This window comes from Pempheris klunzingeri, chromosome 8, assembly GCF_042242105.1.
Source record: "Pempheris klunzingeri isolate RE-2024b chromosome 8, fPemKlu1.hap1, whole genome shotgun sequence".
NCBI classification, from domain to species: Eukaryota; Metazoa; Chordata; class Actinopteri; order Acropomatiformes; family Pempheridae; genus Pempheris; species Pempheris klunzingeri.
This window is the reverse complement of record NC_092019.1, coordinates 25996651-26020717: the sequence shown is the minus strand read 5'-3', so window position 1 is coordinate 26020717 and position 24067 is coordinate 25996651. Positions and strand designations below refer to the sequence as shown.

The 24067-nt window shown below is 41.9% G+C and overlaps 2 protein-coding genes across 3 annotated transcripts in view; both read right to left on the bottom strand.

The window, feature by feature from the left end:
* bbs9 (Bardet-Biedl syndrome 9) overlaps window positions 1-4402 on the bottom strand; it is a 147957-nt gene extending 143555 nt beyond the window's left edge. Inside the window, exons 1-3 of the mRNA XM_070834915.1 lie at window positions 4291-4402; window positions 3249-3399; window positions 140-204 (exon numbers count right to left, since the gene is read on the bottom strand). Of these exons, the coding sequence (XP_070691016.1) occupies window positions 140-204; window positions 3249-3399; window positions 4291-4402 (328 nt within the window). The remainder of the gene's footprint in view (window positions 1-139; window positions 205-3248; window positions 3400-4290) is intronic.
* A 3978-nt stretch (window positions 4403-8380) lies between these two features.
* On the bottom strand, window positions 8381-23317 carry nt5c3a (5'-nucleotidase, cytosolic IIIA). Of its 2 annotated transcripts, XM_070835532.1 has the most exons (9): window positions 23300-23317; window positions 22793-23077; window positions 13985-14083; window positions 13490-13559; window positions 13265-13397; window positions 13048-13137; window positions 11715-11877; window positions 11419-11619; window positions 8381-10921 (listed from the first exon to the last, which is right to left on the bottom strand). In XM_070835532.1, the coding sequence occupies exons 2-9, from the start codon at window positions 22928-22930 to the stop codon at window positions 10820-10822; spliced, it is 996 nt and encodes a 331-aa protein (XP_070691633.1). In that variant the 5' UTR covers window positions 22931-23077; window positions 23300-23317; the 3' UTR covers window positions 8381-10819. The 2 variants fall into 2 exon arrangements, with proteins under 2 accessions (XP_070691633.1, XP_070691634.1); XM_070835533.1 differs by lacking the exons at window positions 22793-23077; window positions 23300-23317 and adding an exon at window positions 15881-15898.
* Between the last annotated feature and the right edge of the window lie 750 nt (window positions 23318-24067).

The window sequence follows — 24067 nt, the reverse complement described above, 5'->3', positions numbered from 1 at the left end:
TTTGAAGGCGGGTGGACGTACAGAGAAAATTATAAAAACAACTTCATTTTGCTATTTCATATTTCAAGTGATCCTTTATGTCCCATTTTTCTTATGTTACCACCTTGTGTATGTTGGTGTATGTGTGCACGTGTGTTACCTGAAACAGAGTAGACTGACAACTTCCTGGGGTGAAGAACAGCTAGATGAAGAAGCTCTGAACACCTAAAGGGAAAACACAAGACACTATGTTCACAACTACAATCGGTCATCATCAACAACAGGAAAGCTGATGTTACTAATATGACATCCAAAAAACTGAAACATGTTCACTACATGCTGCTATAGCCCCAATTTCCTGCTTATATTTCCTGTTCATTATGTTGGATACAAAATCCCAAAAATCCACAGTTACAGCTTTAAACATAAGTTGAGAACAGAGCCAACTAGCTGTAGGAAAGATCCCAAGCTTATAACAACAGACTCAGAGAAAAACATTGCAGTGTCAGATTCAAAAAATAATTTTAATTTAATTATAAAAATATCGCCCTGAAGTCCACATGCAGTTTCTTGCTCAAAGTCAACTCAGCAGGGCAGATGCTTCCTGCCACTGTGGTTGGACCCGTGTTCTCAGCTAAAGAGTGGTATCCGTTCATATTTTAGCTCATACTTCTAAAATAATTACTGCAACAGCTGGTGGATTTTTTAAACATTGGTTATGGTTGAGATGTAGATGATGGCCTCAGTGATGCTGATCCTAGATTTTCACTTATTTACTTTACCACAAACCCACAGAGAAGGAATCTGTCCACTTTTTGGACCGAGAACAAATGCTGTCTTACTAACTTTCAACCACTGTTATAATGTTTGTTGAGAGAAGAACAACAAGGGAGGAGAAAACTGGATCCCACAAGTTTTCTTTCTTCCTTGAAAAACCACTGAATTCAAGGTTGAAACAAAACCTTTCACCATCTGCCCAACTCTGTCTGCCCTGACAATATTTACAACGTGCTTCTCTGTTGAGGCCAGCTTCCAAAATGCCCACCAGTCTGAAGAATGTGCCAAAAACCGCAGGTAACTAAACACGACGTCTACCAAACAGACTGATTTAGCTGGATACTGCTTCCAGCGTGATGATGTGGGAAGCCTTTCAGGCAAAACCACCAGAGCTGTTCCCAGAAACTTTGCTGTCTGGAAGGTTCCTGCACACCAAAACTAAGGCAATGGGAAGTAGATCAATTCAGATCAATGGCTAAAGTAAGGTTGCCAGGGTTAGGAGTTCAATACCTGGGCAGTTTATTAGATGGGGAAGGCGCTTTTGCCTAATTTAGTATATATTTAATTCTGGTTTAAAGAACTAAGTGCACACTATCTCACTAGTCGCCAGAAATTCTGAAGCATAGAAAGTCTATGCATGCCTGTTTGGTTTTTTTCCCCAAATTTAAAGAATTGCAACTCATATGCTCATATGCTTCCCCAGCTGCTCAAAATACTGCAGCAGTTAACAGGGAATTTAAGGTGCATACTCATTTAACCCAAAAACATATATTGCTGACAAGATTGATAGTTCCACTCTTCTGGGAGTAAACCATGCTAAACTGTACACACTTGTTGGGTTGAACGTGGTGAAGCAACTTTGAAGTATTTTAAGTTCTGGCTCAAACACATTATCAGGTTCTCAGACCAAAAACAACTCTGCATTAAAACATGGAACTGGCTGAATTGGTGGAGAGATGTTGCTATGGTACCAGTAAAACAATATGACCCAGAAAGTCAAGCTGGTTTGTTATCCTATGAGGATGGATTTAGTTCTGGAAAGTCAGTCATCAGTTTTATACCCTGTTGTGACAATTGCCAGGTTACATGCTAGGTAATAATCTACTGATGAATGAATGAGGTCAAATTCATTTCTGAGGGCAACAACTTCATTTTTCTATGTTATATTCCAAGTGAACCTTATTATCCCCTTTTTCTTGTGTACCTACTATCTTTAAGACTAGAGCAAGGCACGACCAATGTTAAGGTCCATGGCTTCATTCTGCACAGAGTGACCCAGACTTAATGTGATGCTTTGAGGCTTGCACAGGTTACAAAAATGGTTATTATAAAAGGGCACAAGGTTGAGTCTGGTCCATTTCCTGCATATAAGGTGGAAAACTCCATTCACTAAGTAACAAATCATCACTATCATGTCATCCTGATGTCCTTCTCTTCTCTATTATCCTCCTCTTCCCCACTTTCAAACAGTTTTGGCTATAATGGCTCACTTAATCATCATTGCTCCAAAACAAGCCATATTTTACAGAAGGCATTTGCACAATACACTGGACCTTCACTCAGAGAGGTCTGCAGTGCAATAACAAGGCAGGATGGGGCCCTTGGGTTCCAAAAGCTATGCTAGCAACTCTGTGGTTAGCCTGACATTATAAGCACAACTATGTTTGGCCCTGGGTGGCTGATCACGGTAAATCATGGCGAGGGAGAGAAACTCATGGTGGTTTTTGGTTAGCATAGATTGCAGGGGTCAAAAGACATGCTAATGCAGTGGTAAGTAACAGCAGGGATGGCTTTTCTATGCATGAAAAAGCAGTGTGATGAGTTATGAATGGGTGTTTCTGCCTGGAAGTGTAAAGAATCATTTTAATTTTGATGTTACATCATATTTACATTTCAGCTGATGCCCATATACAGTTTGAAGGACACAGTACAATTAAATTCTGATGTCACAAAAAGTAGACAGTAGGGCAGGGCTCTGCATTCATGAGAAAGTCACAGAGAACATCGGACTAATGCCAATTTGACCTACAAAACCTGAACACAGGTGAACATACAGGAAGGCAGCCAAAGAGGAAGGGGGCGAGAGGGATTAGAGAGAGAGAGAGAGAGAGAGATTAGCAACACCATCAATGATCCTGGTCTTAGAGCCCAGATCTGTGTTGACTTGATTTAACAGAAGTGGCACTGTGTTAAGACTGGACCCAATAGCAGTACTAACGTGTCCTTACATGTAGCCGAGCTCATAAAAACTCAAAAGTGTGACACAATGTCCTGTCCAGTAAGACAAAAAGCATTCCTTGGACAGCAAATTAGAATAAAAGGTTCTGATGTTTAATTCAACTTCTGAAATGTACACTCTGTCTGACTGTAAGTTCATCTGTACCCTATGGTGCCAATCAAATTTAGAGGAGAAATACAACAACCTACAAACCACCATGACTGCATGACATATCTATTTTAAGCCTTGTCCCAGGTTTGTAAGGTCTACTTACGAGACAAACTTGCCCACTTCCACCTGGATGATGGCGTTTTGAAGCTGGACTTCCAGAAGCTGAGCTTCTGCCGGACTCCCTTCGCTGGACTTATTGGCATGTGGGGAGAATATTCGTAGCATCCCCATGTAGCTGCCCACCACCACCTTGTCTACAAAGTTATAATCACAGAGGACAACAATTGAGTTTAATATAAATCATCATCACAAATCAGAAAGTTATTACCCCCTGAGAGCAGCCAGACTATCACTGCTAAAAGAACAGGAGCTCAAAGGGCCCACAGTAGCATTACATTATACTTAGCTTTTAAAAATGTCATCTAAATAGTCCTCGCTACTCAACCTGAATCAAGCTGGTGAAAGAAGGAGTGCTGAATATGCCTTCACACACAGAACAGAATAGAGTTTTATTACATCTCACATGAGTTCTGCCTACAGTTTGGCTATACGGCTAACTGACACCACTTCTGTTCAGGCAGCAACATGCAACAGCATTCAATCTCCAGTAAAGAAGTATTTCATTAAATGGTACAGAGATTCCTTCTAAATGAACAACTACCACTAAACAGCTACAATGACAATAGCAGCTGTCATTTGTTTAAGGGTTAAGGGAAACAGTGTTGTATTTGTTCTGAGACTATAATGTTTCTTTTTTGTGAGAGGGCAGGGAGTCATCTGTAATTCTTGATTCCCATTCACTGTAACATAATGGATGTGCAGATATCAGACAGGAAACTGCTGTCACCTACACTACATTTTGACAGTGGACAACAAGTTTGTATTTACCCAAGAAGGAACTGGTTGGTTGGTAAAATTAGGTTTTTAAAATTTGTCATTTTGTTGTCAACATTCATCATAATATGCATTTCGTATGTGTGCACAGTCCCATATACTAAAAGCAACAGACACGACTATTCCAATGTACTATTATCCAAATAAGCCATTAGAAAGCTAAAAGTGGTGTGATAAGAAGGACACATGGGGACGTTTCAGTCTGTATGCTGTGTGGTGGTTGATGCATCACATCTTCAATACCCACTCACCATGTCCGGTGCCACTGTTGTCCACATCTCCAACACACAGGCATCCCTGGTCAAACTCCTCTCCCTCACCAAGTGTTGCCGACCACCAATCACGGGCCTTGAACAGAGACATGCTGTCTCTGATAGGACAGAAAGAGAGCGACAGAAGACAGGAAAGGGTTACATCTATTCTGCTGTGAGTGGGATATCCTTCTGATCAAATCCTCTATAATTTGTCACTTTTCAATTAAATATAGTCCTCCCAATTCATAATGTAAGGCAATCCATTTAAACTATTGATCGACTGACAGATGAACAGAGAGACAAATAAAGACAGAGTATATGTATTAAATATGGAAGAAAATATGGAGAAATTAAATAGTTAAAACACAAGAAAATAAATGAACTTTTAGCAGACAGCATTACCTCCTGTCCACTCAGCAGCCCCAATAGACTAGTTAGGCAGTTAGGTGCCTTTCTCCAGGGCACCACAACAGCAGGTAATGAGAACAAACATTATTTCCTCACTTCCATTTCTTTATCCTGATTTATCCTGCTGGCACTGAATCAAACCACCACAAAACTGTCACCACAAAAACATTGGATAATAAATTTGATCGGAAAGGTGAAGCTCTAGGTACTGACATGGTGACATCATGGACCACAGTCCACTCTCGGTGCTCTGTGTGCCACACTGACACCTGCAGCCAACAGCAGGCCAAAACACTGGTCACATGACCGCTGAACTCGTGTGTGAGCATGAGCAATGAGCAGTAATGAGGAGGGGGTAGGTGGGGGCAAGCGGCTTTTCTACTAGGTAAGTGCTGAGCAGGTGGAACAGGCAGCTAATCCAGAGAGGGAATCCCTTCTATCTGCAGAGCACCGCCATGTAGTCCTAAGAGGCTGTTAAAGAAATATTACACCTTCTACTTCCATGATTTTTGATGAAGCAGTATTTAAAGAGCTTGGATGGAGGCAGCCTAGGAAGGAAGTACAGAGAGTCACTGTACATTCTCTTTATTACTAAACCTAAAATTAATATACTCAAATAAAATAAAAACCAAACAGTTGATGCATTTACAGGAGCTTTTCTCCTGATGATACAGTCTGTCCATCACTACAGGCTCACTGCTTATTATTACATCAGACTTACAATATCATCCTGTGACTGTCTGCTGGTTTTTATACCATGGCACAACTTCACATACACTTGTTGCAACTTATCCTATCCAGTTTAAATCAATTAGCTGTACTATATGCCTCAACATAGAATGAAGCCGAGAATTTTTGTCTTAATTAATTCTCTTAATCGGTCCCCATCCTTGGTAATAAACATGAGTCGGGGGGGTATTCAGTCTTTTATGATGGAAGGCATCCTGAGGCTCTGAGGATAATGACCAACACTGTTTTAAGTGAAAACAAGTTTCCACAGCGAGTGTCACATCAAATGATCGATCACAGTTCACTAGTGCCCCTTTTTGTAGCTGCTGCTTTCTATCACAAACAACTTAAAAAGACCTATTAACCAGGAGAGCTTCCTTTAATATCCACACACACACACACACACACACACTTTGGATTGGGTGGTAATCAAGTCAGATTGGTTCAGTTGGGATCTTTCAGTATTCAGGGAGTCATATTCAGGCAGAAAACTGACCTTTTATCTCCTCTGTAGTCTTAAATGTGTGTTACATGACCCTCCACTATTATATGTTGAGGGAGGACTTTGCTCCAGTGTAAAGCTCCAATACAGACTTTATTCAACACTCAAGACAGAGGAAGACAGAGGAGCCAGTGAATCAGTGTGTGTCCTCTTGGGCTTTAACAGCACAAGATCAGACACCAGTGGGTTTATTGGTTTATACTCAGGAAGACTCGTATGGTGGCAAGTCCTCCATCACCGAGCAACAAAAAAAGTCTAATAACTGACTCATGCACACATTCCGATGTTAGAAGTCGGTTACAAGCCGAGGCACGATCCGGCATAAGTAAACTATCCCACAGCTAGCCGGCTGAATTAACTTTAGCTTAGCCGGCTAATTAGCTAGCTCTCCAAGTTACCTGGATACCAGCTAGCTGAGGAACAACACTGTCGCTGCTGTTTCTCGCTGACGACAAAAACTGTTCAGGTGTGTTTCTGAAGTCTTCTTACCGTCACGTACACGAGCCAGGTGGTAAAAGCTGCTGGTTTGTTGCTCCTTGTTCACACAAAAATCACATTTTCACTCTCTTGCTTGCAGCCATCGTCCTGTTGTCATGGAACTGACGCTCAACGGAGAAGCCGGGTGATTGTGCGCAGGAACGGAAATAGATGGGCTGACGGGAAAGTGAGTGTTTCAGACTACAGCCTGGTTCAATTGTGTTATTCTGAATCACTGATTTCTAACTATGGCAGATATTTTTTTTATTAAACATGCTATGTAGACAATATGTTGGCTAAACCACAATCTCTGATTTTTATTAGTGTGTAAAAAATGACACTACACTTGTATTCATCTTGAAAAAGTAGCGATAATGTATAATGTATAATGTATTAAGAATAAGTATAAAGTATAAAGAAATTGATTATAGCCACAGCAATGTGTAAATATAAAATATTCATTAAGTATGTTATTAAAGTGTATTATAAAACATTTGAGCATTTGTTGATATATAATGTACATTAAATGTGACTAAAACAATATGTAACTAAAGTATGCAACTAAATAACATAGATAAAGCATCAAATGTATATATAAAGACAAAGCTCTCAACATTTGGCTGTGATTGCAAGATTCACTTAAATTTCTGTTCATCATGGATTTCCTTCTGCAAGCTGGTGGACAATTAGACTTAACTATGTGTTTTCGCTGTTTAATTATATGTCTCGCTCCTTTCATTGAAAAATTGAGGGCACGTCCAGGATTGGAGGCCGGGACCTCTCGCACCCCTAACGAAAAACATGCCCCTAGACCAACGGGCCGCATTTCAGTTCAATCTTCCAAGTCAAACTGCACAGTACATGCCATGTTGTGAACATGCTCTTTCAGAGCAGTACTTCAGATCTTCTGGTGATCTCTGGGCGCTTTATTGTACTGCGACAGATGCAATTGCTGCCAACCCTGCTGTGGTGTCCTACTACACCATCATCTCAGCAGAGGCGAGTAGTACTCTTAAGTACTGCACTCGAGTTCAGCAAGATGACCTCATGACATTACAATGCCAACCAATTTATGACCTCATTGGATTAATGTGATGTCAAATAGGAGCTGTTATTTATTTCTCAGATAATTATCTTAGATAACTGGCTCAGTAGTTGCATTGTAGGCTTAATGCAAACTAAAATGTGAAAATGTTTAATATTTAACTTTAATATTTAAGATGGATCTTTTGAATCCAAAGACTAACTCCTGATCAGGGACACCTAACTCCATGAAAATATGTTTTAAGCATCATTAGTTGGTATTAAAATGAAAGAGTGATTCTAATCTTTCAGACCTGGATTTAAACCCAGCACTTCTCACACCCTTAGCAAGAATCACACTCCTAGACCAACAAGCCTCAATGCAATGATAATATTCTCGACTTGTCACAGACGGCCACGTCGGTCATTTCTACACTAGCAAAACGCAGAACTAGAGAAGAATCAGTCAGGAAGGATGAGGAGAGAGTGATTGTCTGTGGCCACCACCTGTAAACCAGTCCCTCTTTGGGGGTTGTCTTGCTGTTGCCTCTCCACCTGGTGTCACTTTCATTTGCACCAAAACAGGTGAAATTGATTGACAATCGCTGATGCTTCCTAACTGGGCAGATTGATATCCCTGGAGTTGAATTGACTTGGTGTTATACTGTGATGATTAAATGTTCCTTTAATCTTTTTTGAGCAGTGTATTTTGTGTCTGAAGTTTATTCTTATTCTTTTGGAGCTGTGTGTAACAAAAAGCAATTTCCCCCTGGGGATTATTAAAGGAATTCTGATTCTGATTTTCAGATTATTTCATGTAATCTTGTCTCCGAGTGCCATCCGCTGAATGTTTGTGGTACTGCAGTAAAGCTCTCCAACATGTCATTACAGTTTCCTATTGAAATGTCATGCTGTTATATACAGTCTATGATCCCATCCAAACAAAACAACAGTACAGGGATTTAATATCACTGATGTATGCACACATCATCATCATCTACTCAATTACTGTAAATGCTGGTCAAAGTACCTCAAAGACAGAGCCGCTGCTCCTTCCCTTTCCATTGCGGGGACAGAAATACTGCACTTTTAGTCACTATATTTATCCAACGGCTTGAGAAACTCCATTCAAATCCAGATTTTACATTCAAAATAAACTTAATATAATGCATTGCCATCATTATCATTAATGGTTCTTCTTTCCAGGGTTATATGGATCAAATCTATCATCACAGTAAATGTAACTTCATGTCAGGACTTTGACTATTATTTTCTGTTCCACAGCCACACGTGATTTAGTACATTTGCGGGACAAGAAACAAAACATTCATATTAAACAACCAGATGGGAATGTGTCAGGTTTTGGTTAATCTAGTAAATCTAACAGATCAAAAGTACTTCTCCACATTTATGCACATATCCCGTAAATCCAGTTTTGAGTCAGTCCTGCTTAGTAACAGTAAAATAATACCACGACTATTAAAGGGATTGGTTGTACCTCAGTATAAACCCTATAACATCATCTCTGGTAGTTAAGGAATGTTTTCATAGCACATAGTAAATTTCTAAAATGCTTTACATTACGTACTGCACCTTTAAATACCATAAAACCCAGAGCTTTTAGGGCTGTAAGGGGGTCCGTGTCAGTCCAGATTTCTATCCAGTCGGTGACCCAGCCATGGCTCACAAAATGACATTTTATTGCATTTTCAAGTCAGACATTCAAAGAAAAGAGAAAGCCATTTGCTTATAAAAATACAACACACCAGTCTAAAATTTTGGAGATCTCTGCAAATGCAGTGAAACAATAGAATTTCTATATAACACCCACATATACAGTATGACATTATTCCCCATTTTTATTGATATATATATATATATTTTCTTTTTTTTGTCCCATTTCTTTGACATGAACTTTACGATAAGAGAAGGCAACATGCAGGAAATAGCAGCACATTTAAAACACAAACAAGAGAACATTCAACATGACATGTTCAGACAAACAGAGACAGTGACATTTTAGCTTTGAACCTCCAAAAAAGAAAAAAAAAAAAAAATAGATGAATATTTTAGAGGTAGTACTCAATTTTAACCACAGAATGAATGGATGAAACTGAATAGATCTTATGGTGGGTTTCAGTGAGCAGCAGGCAGCCTGAGCTTCCCTCTGTTCACTGAAATAAAACTAAATTATTCTTCAGAAGTATTGTCATTTTTCAGCACTTCTTGTTACTTTGGTTTGAGGGGACTTTACTGCTCTAATCCCAATCATGGCCACTAGAAGTCATCTTTAGTATCACATAATATCCCTTTAACACTGGCGTAGAGAACACTTGACTGCTGAGTCACTTCACCTATGCAGAGAAGCTCACAAACTCAAGAGGGCATTTGCCATGAATGTTTCAAGATTCTAGCAAAGAGCTTTTTCTCCTTGTGTATTGATATGATGCCAAATGCTTCAAAGCTTATGTAAACATGGCTTTTGCGTGCAAGAACGTGTTCCTAAATCCACAAACCAAAAATACTGCCATGTGTTACTGTACAGGCTGATTCCTCCGTACACAGAATTTAAAGTGCGTTTCCTCTGATCATCTGAGCGTCATTGTGCAATCTGAATCCCCTTTTCCTCAAACTAATTGTTGGTGGTCGCTATATTGCTGCTGACACTAAGCAACACATTTTCATTTTTACTGGATTTTCTAAGGTCCATTATGTACTGTGTGTGTGTGTGTGTGTGTGTGTGTGTATGTGCAGAAGCTCTAATGCAGCTTTTGCAGATACATGCTTTATGTCTGACTGCAGTGGCTCACATTCATAGTCTGACCCAGTGGACATCTAACACCCAAGTCCCATAATTAGGGTGAGCTGAAGCATACTGGGATACCTCCACTGTGTCAGGCTGTGGGCGCCTGCTTTATGGTAAAAAGATATTACCATATCAAAAACAGTCCTTTGACTGACAATGGGACAATGATGTGGAAATCATTATGATAGAGTGAGACGTTGTGTTGTTTTGTTTCTCTCACTTTTGGTTATTCTGGTAACATAAAATGTCTTAGAGAACATCAAAAATTCTAACGGACAAAACACACCAGAGACAGGCTGATGCTGCTGCGTGGACTTTAAAACAGTTCATTCAGGAGATGTAGAATGTCTTTTTAAAAAGGCTTTTACAGGGTTCGGGGGGGGGGCAGGGGTACAGTGTTGGAAGAGAACTCAGGTGGGATCCAGAGCGAGTGGAGGGGTTAAATAGTGATCATTTTGGACCAGTGACAAAGGTTTAGGTTGGTGTTAGAAGTCTGACAGGCCCAAGGCTGGAAGGGGCTGATGGGGGGAGAGGAGTGGACACAGTGGTGGGTGGACTGGGGTGTGAAATTGGGGGTGGAGTTATAGAACCTTCTGGAGGATGGCGTTGGGCACTTCCAGAGTTTCGTCCTTCACCAGGACGATGTCATAAGAGTCCAGATATTTGTCCAGTCGCTCCTCCACCTGCAGAGTGAGATTAAAGTGTCAGGAGTGTTGTTACATTCATGGCATGACTCTCCAAGCACAGCAGCCACTGCCAAGGAGCGCCAGTTAAAAACAAACTTTTAGGTGGAAGTACTTAGAATCTGTACATTTTGCGGTTGAAAGCAAGTTCTTATCTTGCCCCGAATTCTAAAAGTCACTAACCAGGACACATGCAGTCAGAACGAAGGATATATCATGTGGTCTTTACTAAAAACCTCTAACAAAGTTGCAGAGTTTGGCTGTGAAACAAAACCAAACTACAATATCATCAAAATGTATCAGCAGCAGCTAAACTCATGAGAAAACTTCAGTCGTGGTGTCTCGACAGCCTCGAATGAGTTCAAACACTATTATTCCATTATTAAAACTGGATCAGATACAGCTCAGACATCCCCTCCCTCTCTGATCTCAGTCAAGTATCTCTAAGATTCTGAACTCAGTCAGGGACATTCCCCGATCCGCGGTCATGGCTGTACCTTGTCGTTGAGGAAGCCAATCTTGAGGATGTTCTCCACGTTGGGCACACCGTCGGCCATGCTGAGGTCCCCCAGAGAGTCGCCCATTAGGATGATGTTGCAATATTCCTTCACCTGTTTGAAGTACTCCGTGTTTCGCAGGGCGCCGTCATGTTTGTTGTAAACGTGGATCAGCTCGCCTTTGAAACCTTTTAAGACGCCCTGTGAGAGGAGGAGCAAATCCAACCAGTGTCGTGAGTTTGAGCTTTAAACAGGCAGAAGAACGGAGGTGGCCATCTATCAGGTGCAGGACTCACATTGTCATCAAAGTCCATGAAGTTGGAGACGACCTTGACGTTGGGGTGGTAGACTCCAGCTTGGCGGATGATTTCCTCCAGGACGTCACCCAGGCCGGCAGAGAAGATGAAGACGGGCACATTGTGCTGCTGCAGGCGGTCAAAGAACTGCTCAAAGCCTTCCCTGAAAGCAGCAGGCACAGAGAGGGACGAGCTGCTGACACGCTTTAGACGAGGCTTACAGGGTACGCACAGTGAAATGAGTGGAAACGTCCACCAATGTTTTTCCTCAGGATGTTAATTGTATTTGAGCAGACAGAGGTGCAGTATACCAACGGCTGGGTTATATGTATATACACTACTCACAAAAAGTTAGGGATATTCAGCTTTCAGGTGAAATTTCAGGATGAACCTAAAAAAAGGTTTGATCCATGAATCCACCAATACATTTCCTGCTTCAGTCAGAATTGGTATTTAAACAGTCCTCCTCATCCTGCTGTTCACATTCTGACATCATGAGACCAAGACGACACCTAACAGTTGATCAGCAGCACCTCAACACTGGAGGCTTCAAACAGGAAGTCCTCAGACGGAGGTGTTCACTGAGCTTAGAGGGTCACAGAGTGTCATCAGGAGGTTGGAACAGTGATACAGAGACTGGAAGAGTCACAGAAAGGAAAGGAGTGGACGTCCTTTGGCCACATCCCAATTTATTGAGACACTGAAAATGTTTTGTTGTGGTATACCTACCACTGTTGTTAGATTTTCTTCAAATAAATTGTTTAAGATGAAGAAATGACCATTGCATGCTTCTACTTAAATGCCCTACTTTCATGATATAACATCACTGTAGCATTCACTTTTTACATTTTCCATATATTTCACCTGAAAGTCGAATATCCCTAACTTTTTGTGAGTAGTGTATATGAGCTGTGGCTCAGAGGTAGAGAGGGCCGTCCATCAATCAGAGGGTCGCTGGCCGGTTCCTCTGAGTCAGCATGTTGAAGACACTGAACCCCATTGCTCCTAAGGTTAAGTTTTTCCTTGCTACCATACAGTAATAACACAATAGTAATAATTATCATTCCTTTTATATACACACACAGTATGAATGATGATTTACTCTAATACCATGCTACAATCTGCTGCTCTGCCTTCTTCTGGTCATGGGCTGAAGAATTTAAAGCCCATCTTATTGACCATATAAGATTCAGGTTTATTGGCATACTTTCTGTAATGAAAGAATTTACCCTATAAAAAAAAGTAGCATTGTGTTCATGAATCAGCCAAATGCCCATAATGCAACAGTAACGCTATGCAATCCGGAGTGCCGGGGCGAGTGTGGACGAGATACCTGAGTGCTGCGTCAGACTCTCTCACCACCTCTGGCAGCTTGTCTTTCTCTATCCGCTGCTCCACAAGTAGTGTGTGGGACTTGAAATACCTGCAAAGACGCATATACACATTTTTATGTACTCCGTGTACATCTCAGTCAAAAACATGACGGTGCTGTGCTATTTGAAAAGGAAAATGTGTGTTTTGGTGTTTAGGTTTGTGCACATGTGACATACCACTCCACCATGAACGGGTACTTCTCCTCCATGGTGAGTTGAGGGTCGATCTCAATGGGATAATATTTATTCTTCAGCTGCAGCAGCTTCTGTCTGCACTCCTCTGTCACCAGTTTGCAGTTATCAATGATATCTGCACAAATAAAGGACAATGACACCATTTTAAGTTATGTTTCGAACGGGCAAGAGAGCCGCACTGAAACAGAGAATTTGAAGGAGACTTACTGTGACACGTCGGACAGCGCTTGCCATTGACGGCAAACTTACTTAACGTCATGTCGAAGTCTGTGATGATCTGCAATGAAGCCATGGACACTTTGTTTAGCAGAACCAGGGAAATACATGAATCAGACAAATAAGATCCTGAATCAGGGAGTGGACGGAACAAAGGGGAACCTAAAATAGTGAGTGACACACACACACACACACACACACATATCCATGGTATTACAGCCTGGAGGGCTGGACAATGGATATGCAGTTTGGAATGTGGGAAAACACAATGAAAGAAATCCTGTGTTTGTCTCAAGTAAAGGGCTTCAAAAGTTAACTAGAGACCCTGTTGCCAGGAAAGCTCTGATTTGGCTCTGAGGGTTTCAAACCAACCCCCCTGGCGCTGGTTATTCTGGTGACTACAGGCTAGCACCATCACTGCCACCATGTGGCACTGTTTCAGCAAACTACTGGCTGACGGGCTGTCATCAGGACCCCACGCTCTACCTGTAATTTGGAAGCTCCTCCCTTGATGAGGCCACAGATGATCTGCTCCACCCTCTCAGGGTCCCTCATGTGGACTGTTGTCTTCTCAAACTGAGGCATCTGGTGGAGGGGAGAGAGAGGGGTTATTATAGACTGATGTTTCTACATCTATCTAACGTAGACTTTAAAACTTTAAAAGTCTGGAACCGCCCTGAAAGCCTTTGGGTCGAACTACAGCCCTCTGGCCTGCAGGTTATCTGTAGTTAGAGATCTGGTATGGAGAGGACAACGACTGCATGACATACATAGTTTCAGGGATCAAGAAAGTATGGAGTCTGTCAGTGTTGAACGACCACACAAACAGCCACAGTGACACCTCTGCATAGACCAAGTGAGCTTCAGCGCTTCTTGTAATGTAATCTCATTGACGTTAGCTCAACCTGACCAGTGCAAACTTTGGAGGAAGTCTGTCACCTAGATATCCATGTCAGGAAACTAAATATCCAGTATAAAAGTTTTCATTTGGCTCTGTGATTCGCCACAGATGTTTCCATCCACCACTTACTGCTGGTAAGATTTTCACACATCACAAATCTGGCTTTAACACTTCCTGCCAGGTTGACTTGAGCGAGCACGGTGGAAGGAGAGATGAAAGGCAGATGGAGGAAGAAGAGGAGGAAAAACAAAGACTCACTGTTATGATTTAAGCTTTCTTGAAGACTGAAGTGTGTTTCTTGAGTGTGTCAGCAAACTGTGGACGGACAGAAGTGAGCTAAACCTGTAACAACAGACCAGCTTCAGCTGGAGGGTGTGTTTGTATTAAGATGCTAAACTAAGATAAGATCTTCCTTTATTCCACCTTTATTCGTCCCATGACGAGGAAAATTACAAGCCTGTTTATTTTTTAGATAATTTTAAAATTGAATTTTAGCCTGTTAAGTAACAACTAGAGTTACAAAATAGCTCCCTCTAGAATCACTATGTAAGTGTGTGTGTGTGACGTGTGTCTGCACCAATCTGATGATAATCTGGCAGGCAATGATTTTAATTATTCTATTAGAAGATAAAAACCTTTCCATGTGCTTGACTTGGTGTCTGGAGTCTGTGTTCTTGACCTTGGACACTAATAAGCAGAGCAGAGTGAGCTTATCAGCCAATAACAGGAGAACATTCTGGGAGCTGATTTTGATTCACTTCTTTTTTGAATAGTAAACAGATACAAATATATCAATGCTTAAACTGTCTGATGCAATAACAGTGACGATTCAGCATGTATTATAGATGTACACACAAATACACACACACACACAGACCCCCCCCCAAACACAACTTCCACCCATCTTACATAATCGGCATCAGCTTTCATAGGACCTCATAAATCACTCTGATCCTACAGCAACATGACACACAGAACACAACTAAAAATAAAACGTAGTCCTTCATTAGTCAGAGCTGACTCTCCAAAAGGCTTCTCACTCACACACACACACACACAAACACACACACACCTAAGACTCACAACAACTTCCTGAGCTTCATATCTGCACAATACCGACTCTGTGGAGTGTTTGTGTGTCAAACAAACGCAGAACAGGGATGACCTATACAAACATGCTATACAGGCCCTACAAACTTCTTCTTAGTTACAGAACCAATAAAGGTAACGGAGCAGCTGTGGTCCCCTGACAGCAGTGAGGTGGAAACCTGCGCTCCCTTTGAACAAACTGTATGTTCTGAACAGATTCTGTCACTGTACTGCATCCCAGAACGGTGCTTTATTTTTCTGAGCAGGTTATAACATTACAGTCTACCAGAAAGACAGGAAAGCCTGAAGTAACACTACATGGCAAATACTGAGGTCAAAGGTCAAAGCGCACACACACACACACACACACACACACACACACACAAGCTTACCTCGGGTCTGTTGTCACAGCTAAAACATGAGTGAAGAAAAGATTGTGTGGCTGTGGAGGGCTTATATATCTACAGCAACAGCCAGCGACAGAGGGGGAGCCGCCCCAAAATAGATTAAACAACACTACCCCTCCCCCCTGTGCAACACACACATAGAAACACACACATACACAGTGACAATTTCAGCTGACGCACGTCAACACAAACACACACACAGTTCTATAAATAGGCGTGAAATGGGGCCACTGGAGAAAAAAGTGACATTTGTAATCTACCCTTGTTCCAGTAATGTGACCTTTGACCCCTTCAAAAGGAACCTTTAAAATCAATCAGAGGGTGGGACTCGCTTCAGCACCGCTACTGCTGAGCACACACATTTTAACACACAACATACAACCCCCCACCCCCACCCCCACCCCGCAAAAACACACATGCAGTAAATAGCTTGGTGGTGCACTAAAGGTCACGGGGGTCAAGGTTCAGTGTGAGCGTCAGGCTGTTTGTTCTTACAATGCTCAGTCACACATGACACACACACGCCTCACATTTATGCAAACACACACACGCGTACTGAGGTAGTCTATGGTGTCTAATGTCTAATTCTTCCTGCCACTGGCTTAATCTCTAAATCACACAGATGTACACACATGTAAAGGAAGACAAACCAAACTGCAGCATCTCTATATTTCTGATTGTTTGAACGTGTTTCATGTCTATAATATTGTTTTAATTACATCTACACACCCACACACACACAGATGAGTATTCAGGTTGGCCCGTGCATGACGTATAATTCATCTGCAGTTGTTCACATCATATAATGCCATGAAAAATACCAGTTTAGGGAGTCTTACCAAATGTCACTGTCCAACTTGGACAAATGCGAATGTCTGCTGAGGCGTGTGAGCTTAGCGTTGAGCTAGCTGATGCTGCCGAAACCTGTTAATGTTGCACTGAATTAACATGTGCAATGCAATTCAATGGGCCAAAGCGCCATCGACGCGTTCCAACTGTTCCATTATCCGACTTGTAAAATAAGTTTGCCTTCAACATAAAAGTTGTGAATTTTGTGGCATCTTGGGTGAAGCAATTTTTAGGAGAGCTAAACTAATTAAATAACTAATAATGAATAAATAACTTCAGTAATGAATTGTTGTATAGTCATATTTCTCCCATAACCTCTTTAGTTGAGCAGGTACCCGTGTAAATGCCTCTGAGAGGCCCTGAGGCCAAAAGGTGTCATCCCCAACAAAACCCCTCCTGTTAACCAATCAATGCAATCAGTATTATGTCAGATCAGTATCAATGATTGTGTGAACACAAACTCCAAGCTAACAGGAGAATGAACAGTTAAGGGCTGCACCAATACCTGAACTGATAAAACTATAGACTGAAGTAACTTTTGAAAGAAATAATACTTCTCCTTCTAGTTTCTCAGGCTGCCAGCAGCAAAGACAGGCCCCTGCAACACTACAACAACCTTAACATCAGAACCTTTAACAAGGCTTGCTGTGACAAATCAGGACAAACGTGTTGAAACATAAAACATTAGGCATTGATATTTATATCTTTTTATTTTATGTACTGTTACGCTTGTCATTATTATTGTTAATCTAAATTCATCATGATGATTTGTTCATCATCACTCAGCGCACAGATGACTGTCACTGCTGACGACGGCTTGTGCTGGACAGTGACACCACTTCTACACCGTACCATTTAAACCTTTGTGCTATATTGACATTTGGTCCATGGCTCACTTTTTGCTGAACAAGGCCCAGCCCCCGGCTGTCCTCTGTAATGGTGGTGTTGCTGTAAGACTGGAAAACGAGATGACACCCTCCTCTCCTCTACTGACCTCGACTAGCTCGCATACCACGACTCCCAAAAACAAGGTCGACGCTCTCTGATTACTCCTCACCAGTTACAGTACTACATGTCCCTGCTGCACATCGGCCTCGCAGACACACAGCTCCACTGATGGAACTACAAGCACAGGAGCAAGCAGATCTCCCCTTATCTGTCTGTTCCACTACAAGCCTGAGCAATCTTCTCCTTGGCTTTGGCCATACTTGCACATAATGTTAATACACAGTTTGCATCTGCATATTCAAACATGCAAACCACAAGATAAAGTGCTAGAAGAGTAACTGTGAGCAGATAAACACTCCATGCTACTGTGCCATTAACAGCAGTTTTAGCTTTAGTAGTAATTAATCACCTTGTGCTGATTCACAAACTGTCTGGAGGAATGTTAGTGCGGTGCCTTGACTTTCATGCAAGTTTTTCCTCTGGCTCCGAGTCATCAAATAGAAACTAAAGATTAAAGAAAAGACTAATTCTTCTTTACATCCCACTTGATCTTGTCAGAGTAAAGGTTACTCACAGGTTCTGGCTGCTATGACCCAGCCATGACCTGTTTGGGTCAAAGGTCATCACAGAGTGTTTCCCTCCCCATGCCTCAGCAGGTAACAATTCATCATCTGTGGACACAACCTGAGAGATGACTCATCCCAGCACTGCTGTTTTGATTAGGTACACCTCTGAGGAACCAACACCCTTCCTGCTTCCACCTCCTTCACCGATATGTGTATATTGTTATATTCCTTTTATTCTATTTTCTTCTTCTTCTCACTATTTTGTACCAATTGGAGTAACGCTCCTCATTTCATTGTACACACACAATGACAATAAAGGCTCTTCATTCTTGATTCACTGCAGCTTTTGCAACTACCACTAAGTTTACTAGCTCTTCAGATATAGTACTGCTACTACTGCTGCTGATCTTACGACTCCTTCTACTACAACGTGTAGTTGCTGCTGCAGCTTCTGATAGCACTACTATTTTATTATGCATACACTTTGCCACTAGTACCACTTTTACAAATCTCTTTGGAAAACCTCCTTGTACTGCTAGAGCTACTCCTACCACGACTATTAACCTTACTACTGCTCATTACCCTCCGACTACCACAGCAACGTTTCTTACTTTCACTACTACTGCGCTTTTTACAAGTGTCTGTGCTACTAATACCGCTGATCATACCACCAGTGACACAATCAATCAATCAATCTTTATTTATATAGCGCCAGTTCACAACAGTGTTATCTCAAGACTCTTTCCATAAAGAGCAGGTCTAGACCAAACTCTTTAATTAGAGAGAGACCCAACGATTCAGGAATTCAACATTAAGGATTCAAGAATCCCCACATGAGCACAAGGCAGAACCCTGGTGTCAACACACACCGACAACTTTTTTTGATCTTCCACATACAGTGTGTCACACTCAAATTGAAACCCTTCAAACACAGCAGTCACTTCTCCATGGCAGACATTTGTGTTGTCAGGCCACTGGGATGCCTCCACTTTGCTAACGATCACCACTGCTGCTCCTGAAAGTCACTGAACCTCATGTCACCACTTCAGTCATTTAAGGAGAAAGCTTTGTGTCTGTTATCTGTATAGGACACTCGTCTCTTCACATCTGTCTGATCTGTATCATCACCATCACCAACAAAACAACTTGTTTCTTTCTATCATCTGCACAGATTAGGACTTCACACTGTGCTCCTAATTCCAAGTAGTGCAGACAGTCCAAGTAAAAAGTAGTAGTAGCTTTTGCATCGAGGCCCTTGAACAGTTTCCTGTGGCCCACCCACACTAGGAACTGCATTGGTTGTCATGGTGACAGCCATCTGTTACTACTGATAAAGTAGCATAACGAACAGCATGCGAGACACGGTGCTGTGAGAGATTCTGGTAGAACTGTGAACCAAACTATACTGATATGATGTGAGACATTCACCAATAAGATTAAAGCCCGGGTGTCCCTCTTCTGTGAAGGATCAGGGAAACCAAACAGCTTTCATTCTGTCATTTCTTTCCTACAAGCTTCTAACTAAGTTAAGGCATCAACCTAAACAAGCCATCTGAACTGTCTCTCTGTGTGTCAAACTAGAAAACTAGAAGACCACTTTCACTGGAACTGAATTGAATTGAATTTTCCCATCCAGGGTAAAAACATCTGCACAGATGGTTCAGGATCCTCTGTGGGAGAACACAAGAGTCGCTTCTACGTGGCAGACATTAGTGTTCCCTGGTCGTTGTCAGGTCACTGGGATGCCTCCACTTTGCTAACGATCACTACTGCTTCTCCAGGTAATTCAATAATTAGGTTCGTTGTACCTCACTGACCTCATGTCACCACTTTAGTCATTTAAGGAGAAAGCTCTGTGTCTGGTATCTGTACGGGACACTCGTCTATTCACATCTGTTGTATCATCAGATATCACCAACAAAACAACTTGTTTCCTTCTATCAGGACTTTAGCGTCGTCGTCATTAAAGACAGTCGACGACATTACAAACTCAGCGTCTCTGTCCCTTACGCCACAGAGTGCTGACTTCTGGGATGCTGAAACATACAAAATCCATCTTGTTTTCCAAGAGAAAACCCAGATTTGCAGTTCAAGTGCAGCTCTGTTCTGCCCTCCAGAGGTCCAGAGGGTGAAACACACCCCAGCAGGACTCTCCTCCTCCTCATCCTGGAATAGATCATGTTCACAGCACTCTTCGGCTGCACATAGCAGTAAAAATACAGGTGCGGGGGGGTTGGCTAGTCACAGGGTGCATGCTGGCTCATTGCGACAAAAGGCCATGCTGTAGTTAAACCTCCCATCTGTCAAACTGGTGTACGCGTCCTGGTCATCGACTGCATCAGAAGGGGACGTGGTTTCTAGGTGTGAAAGGTGAAGCCAGTGCTGAAGAGCCTTAAACCTGGATTCTTTCTAATGACCAGCCTGATTCTCTTGAGTTATTAAATCATTAAACACTTTCCTGATGAGTTTATGCTCTCAGTCTTCTTAAATACATCATGATGTCTGATTAGTAAAGGATGGTCCCACCTAGAGGAAAATAGGCCATAAAGCAGAGTATGCTTTAGAGTGGGACTACTTTGTGACAAACTAATCAGTGGCCGTCTTAATGGAATGAATGTTACTTCTGGCTCTAACAAACCAAGACGGTGGCGCCCATAAAGCCAAACTTGAAACATCTATGGTCCTGCTGAAGAGCCCATGAGCAGGTACAGCCTGGTGAATTAAGAAAAAGGGGTTTTTCAACAAATCTGAGAGCTTTCTGAAGCAGTGGACACAATTCCAACTTGAAAGTGTGAGCACACAGACAACCAGGCAGGGTGGTGTCGAGCAGCCCTGCTGTCAACACAAACCACGGAGGGGGGGTTTGGGAATGAAGAAAAGCAAAAGTTCTTTGTTTTTTCTGGATTTCTGGAATGGTGGGTTTATAGTGAGAGTCACAAACACGCTCAGCAGTAACATTTCAAAGTGACAGTCTGACTGAGTTACTGACATGTGTTTTTAGACCTCTGGAGTTCAGGGCAGATGTTTGTGCCTCTGCAGCATCGAGTCATCAAAAGCAGATGGTCACAAGTTTCCACGCTGAAGGCTGGGGCAGGAAGCTGTTCTCATCCAGACGCCACAGTGGCTGCTGCATCCCAAATCATCATCTAGGTTCACTGTTTGTGATCACAGCCCAGACTGTAGCAACACTGACAGAAGCTCTATGACAAGGACATCATACCTGCCTAACTAGAGGCAGTGTTTATCAGATTCTTTGATGAACCACATGGGTATCTGATGGATGTCGTTTCAGTTCAATAAAATGAGTGTCTTCATAAAGACTTAAAAATCTAGTTAAAAGTTAATAAAGTTCCTCCTTTCAAAAACACTAAATCACTAAAGTTCTGCTACAGCGAGGTCTCATTTACACATCTTCAAAAATAAAGGTCAGTGAACGTGATATTTTGCAAATACAATAAAATAAATCCATTTTTTTTCTGCCTATACAGAAAGATGAATAAGTATAGAAACACCAGAAAAAAGTAAATGCTTTACTAACATACTGATGTACTAACATAACAGACTCCACACACTGAACAACAGGTTGTATTTTCTGCATTTGAATCACACAAATCTTCCTCTATTTTTCATATTTGCAGTTAGTGTGGAAGCCTGATTCCTGTCGGACAGGTTAGAGAGCTGCACTGAGTCTTCCCTCTGTGCTGATGCAGCTTGCATAATCTGCATGTTTCCTGTTCAACAAAAGACAGCGAGAGCAGCACAAAGCTGATCCCAGAACAGAGACAGACCGACACAGAGGGTGAGCCCTCAGAGCTGTTTGGTCTCTGACAGAAAGTCTGCAGCTCTCTCTGTTGGACAGAAGCACACTGGTGACCTCTAAAAACAGCTGCTGTTTTAGGGAAAACCTGCGCCTGCGCACAACATCCTGTTTGTGCATTACTGTCAAGTTACCAACAACACTGACGGGGACTGACGGACAAAATACAAACATGATTTTCAGAATACAGGCGCACAAATGTCACAGAGGACGTTGCGTAGGTTCAAGTACAGCATGAATTATAATGTGTGTGATGTCTTGCTTGGTCTATTTTGATCTGGTGGCTCTCAATTATTTAACAAACAGTTTGGTTATTTAAAGGTTCCATCAACCAAAGTGCTGATGTTCCCATCATTTATATGGCACAATGCAATAACAATACAATGCTAGAGTAATGAGTAAATATAACATCAGTACTAATTAAAATCTTCCATTAATAATACAAGAGATCCTTATAGAGAGTTGCTTTCAACAGCACGTTTTATAATCTGTAAACTTACAGATTTACTTAGTTATATATTTGCACATTCCTATACAAGCTGTATAGCTCTTTCTTTTAAAAAAGACGTTTTTCTAATTGTAAATTTTATTATTCTTGACTTGATTCTGGTCTGTCACAAGGTGAGCGCTTTTATTTTGAAAACGCACCTTCCCCACTTCCTATTTCTTTATCTGTAACTATCTGACTTGACCGCGAACGCAGCTGGTTTTACTCACCATTTCTATGATCCGTGTTTTCTTCCCCGCTCGCTTCTTCTTGGCAACGATGTACTGGGCCAGAACCACGCCGCCGAACAGGGCACAGACGCTGGCGCTGGCCGCGGCTCCGACCTTCACCACGGCCGTCCTGTCCATGACGGTCTGCCGCCGCCCGCAGAGTCCCGTCGTGCCTTCTGTCGGCAGGCGCCCTTCCTACTGGTGCAGCCCGCCGCCAAAGATCCTCTATGCTGACCGTGAGCAGCCACTCTGCAGAAGAAGCTTCATTTTTGGCGGCTAACGCTACTATAGGATCAAAATTTCAAATTAACAGCTAAATATTTCCCCAAAAATACTTTAATCGAATTACAAGAAGTACATGTTACCTTGCACTTATCCTTTCAGCCATTAAACTTCAGTTACTAGACCAAACTTTAATTTGTACGTTACTTAGCAACAACTTGTAAGCCAAACTAAATTAAATTCGGGATTATTCTGGCCGTAAAGTTCTATTCAGACTGAACTCACTGTGTTTTTTGAACCGGGTGAGCCTCTCCACATTGTTTCAGCTTCCCTTGCCTCGTCCTTTTCACTGTAAAGTTCAAAGTTAAACACTTCCGTTTGAACAGGAAGTACCAAAATAAAAGTTGATGAAAACGCTCGGTTGGCAGGCTTTTACAAAAAAAAACATGAATACATTTGGAATAATCCCATTTCAAGCTACATACGCACCTGAAGATAGATTGGTGTGCTCTAGTATGGACAGCTCACATGACTACGCAGACCTAACAGTCAGGAGGAGTGATCAACTGTCACTTAAAGTTTTTACAGCACATTATGTAGCACACCTTGATACATCCTTCACATAGAATCATGTGTATTCATGCCACCAGAGAAGTACCACACATAATGTGTGTGTTACTGTGTGTGTCGAGACCCTTTCATTATTATCAGGGGGGTGTGGAACATCTCCAGGGTCCCTATCTTATCTAAGCTGAAAGAATGCCAAGTATGAAGGCCTCCAACGCCCTCTCAGGTTTACTAACCATGACAACGTACAAATCATGCATCCCCTTCTATCTAAAATAAATGTCCACCACAGCAGGAGAAGTCTTGTGACTGGCCTGCTTTAGGGAAGCAGTGCTGGAATGTGTTCCTAGTATAGTCTGCATGTGAGAATAAAAAGCTGTCTGAACATAAAAAACAACAGAGGGAGCGAGCTCCTCCAAAGACTGCTCAAGTCATAAGACACAGAGTTCCTTCACATTTCATTCATCCATCCATTATCTGTACCGC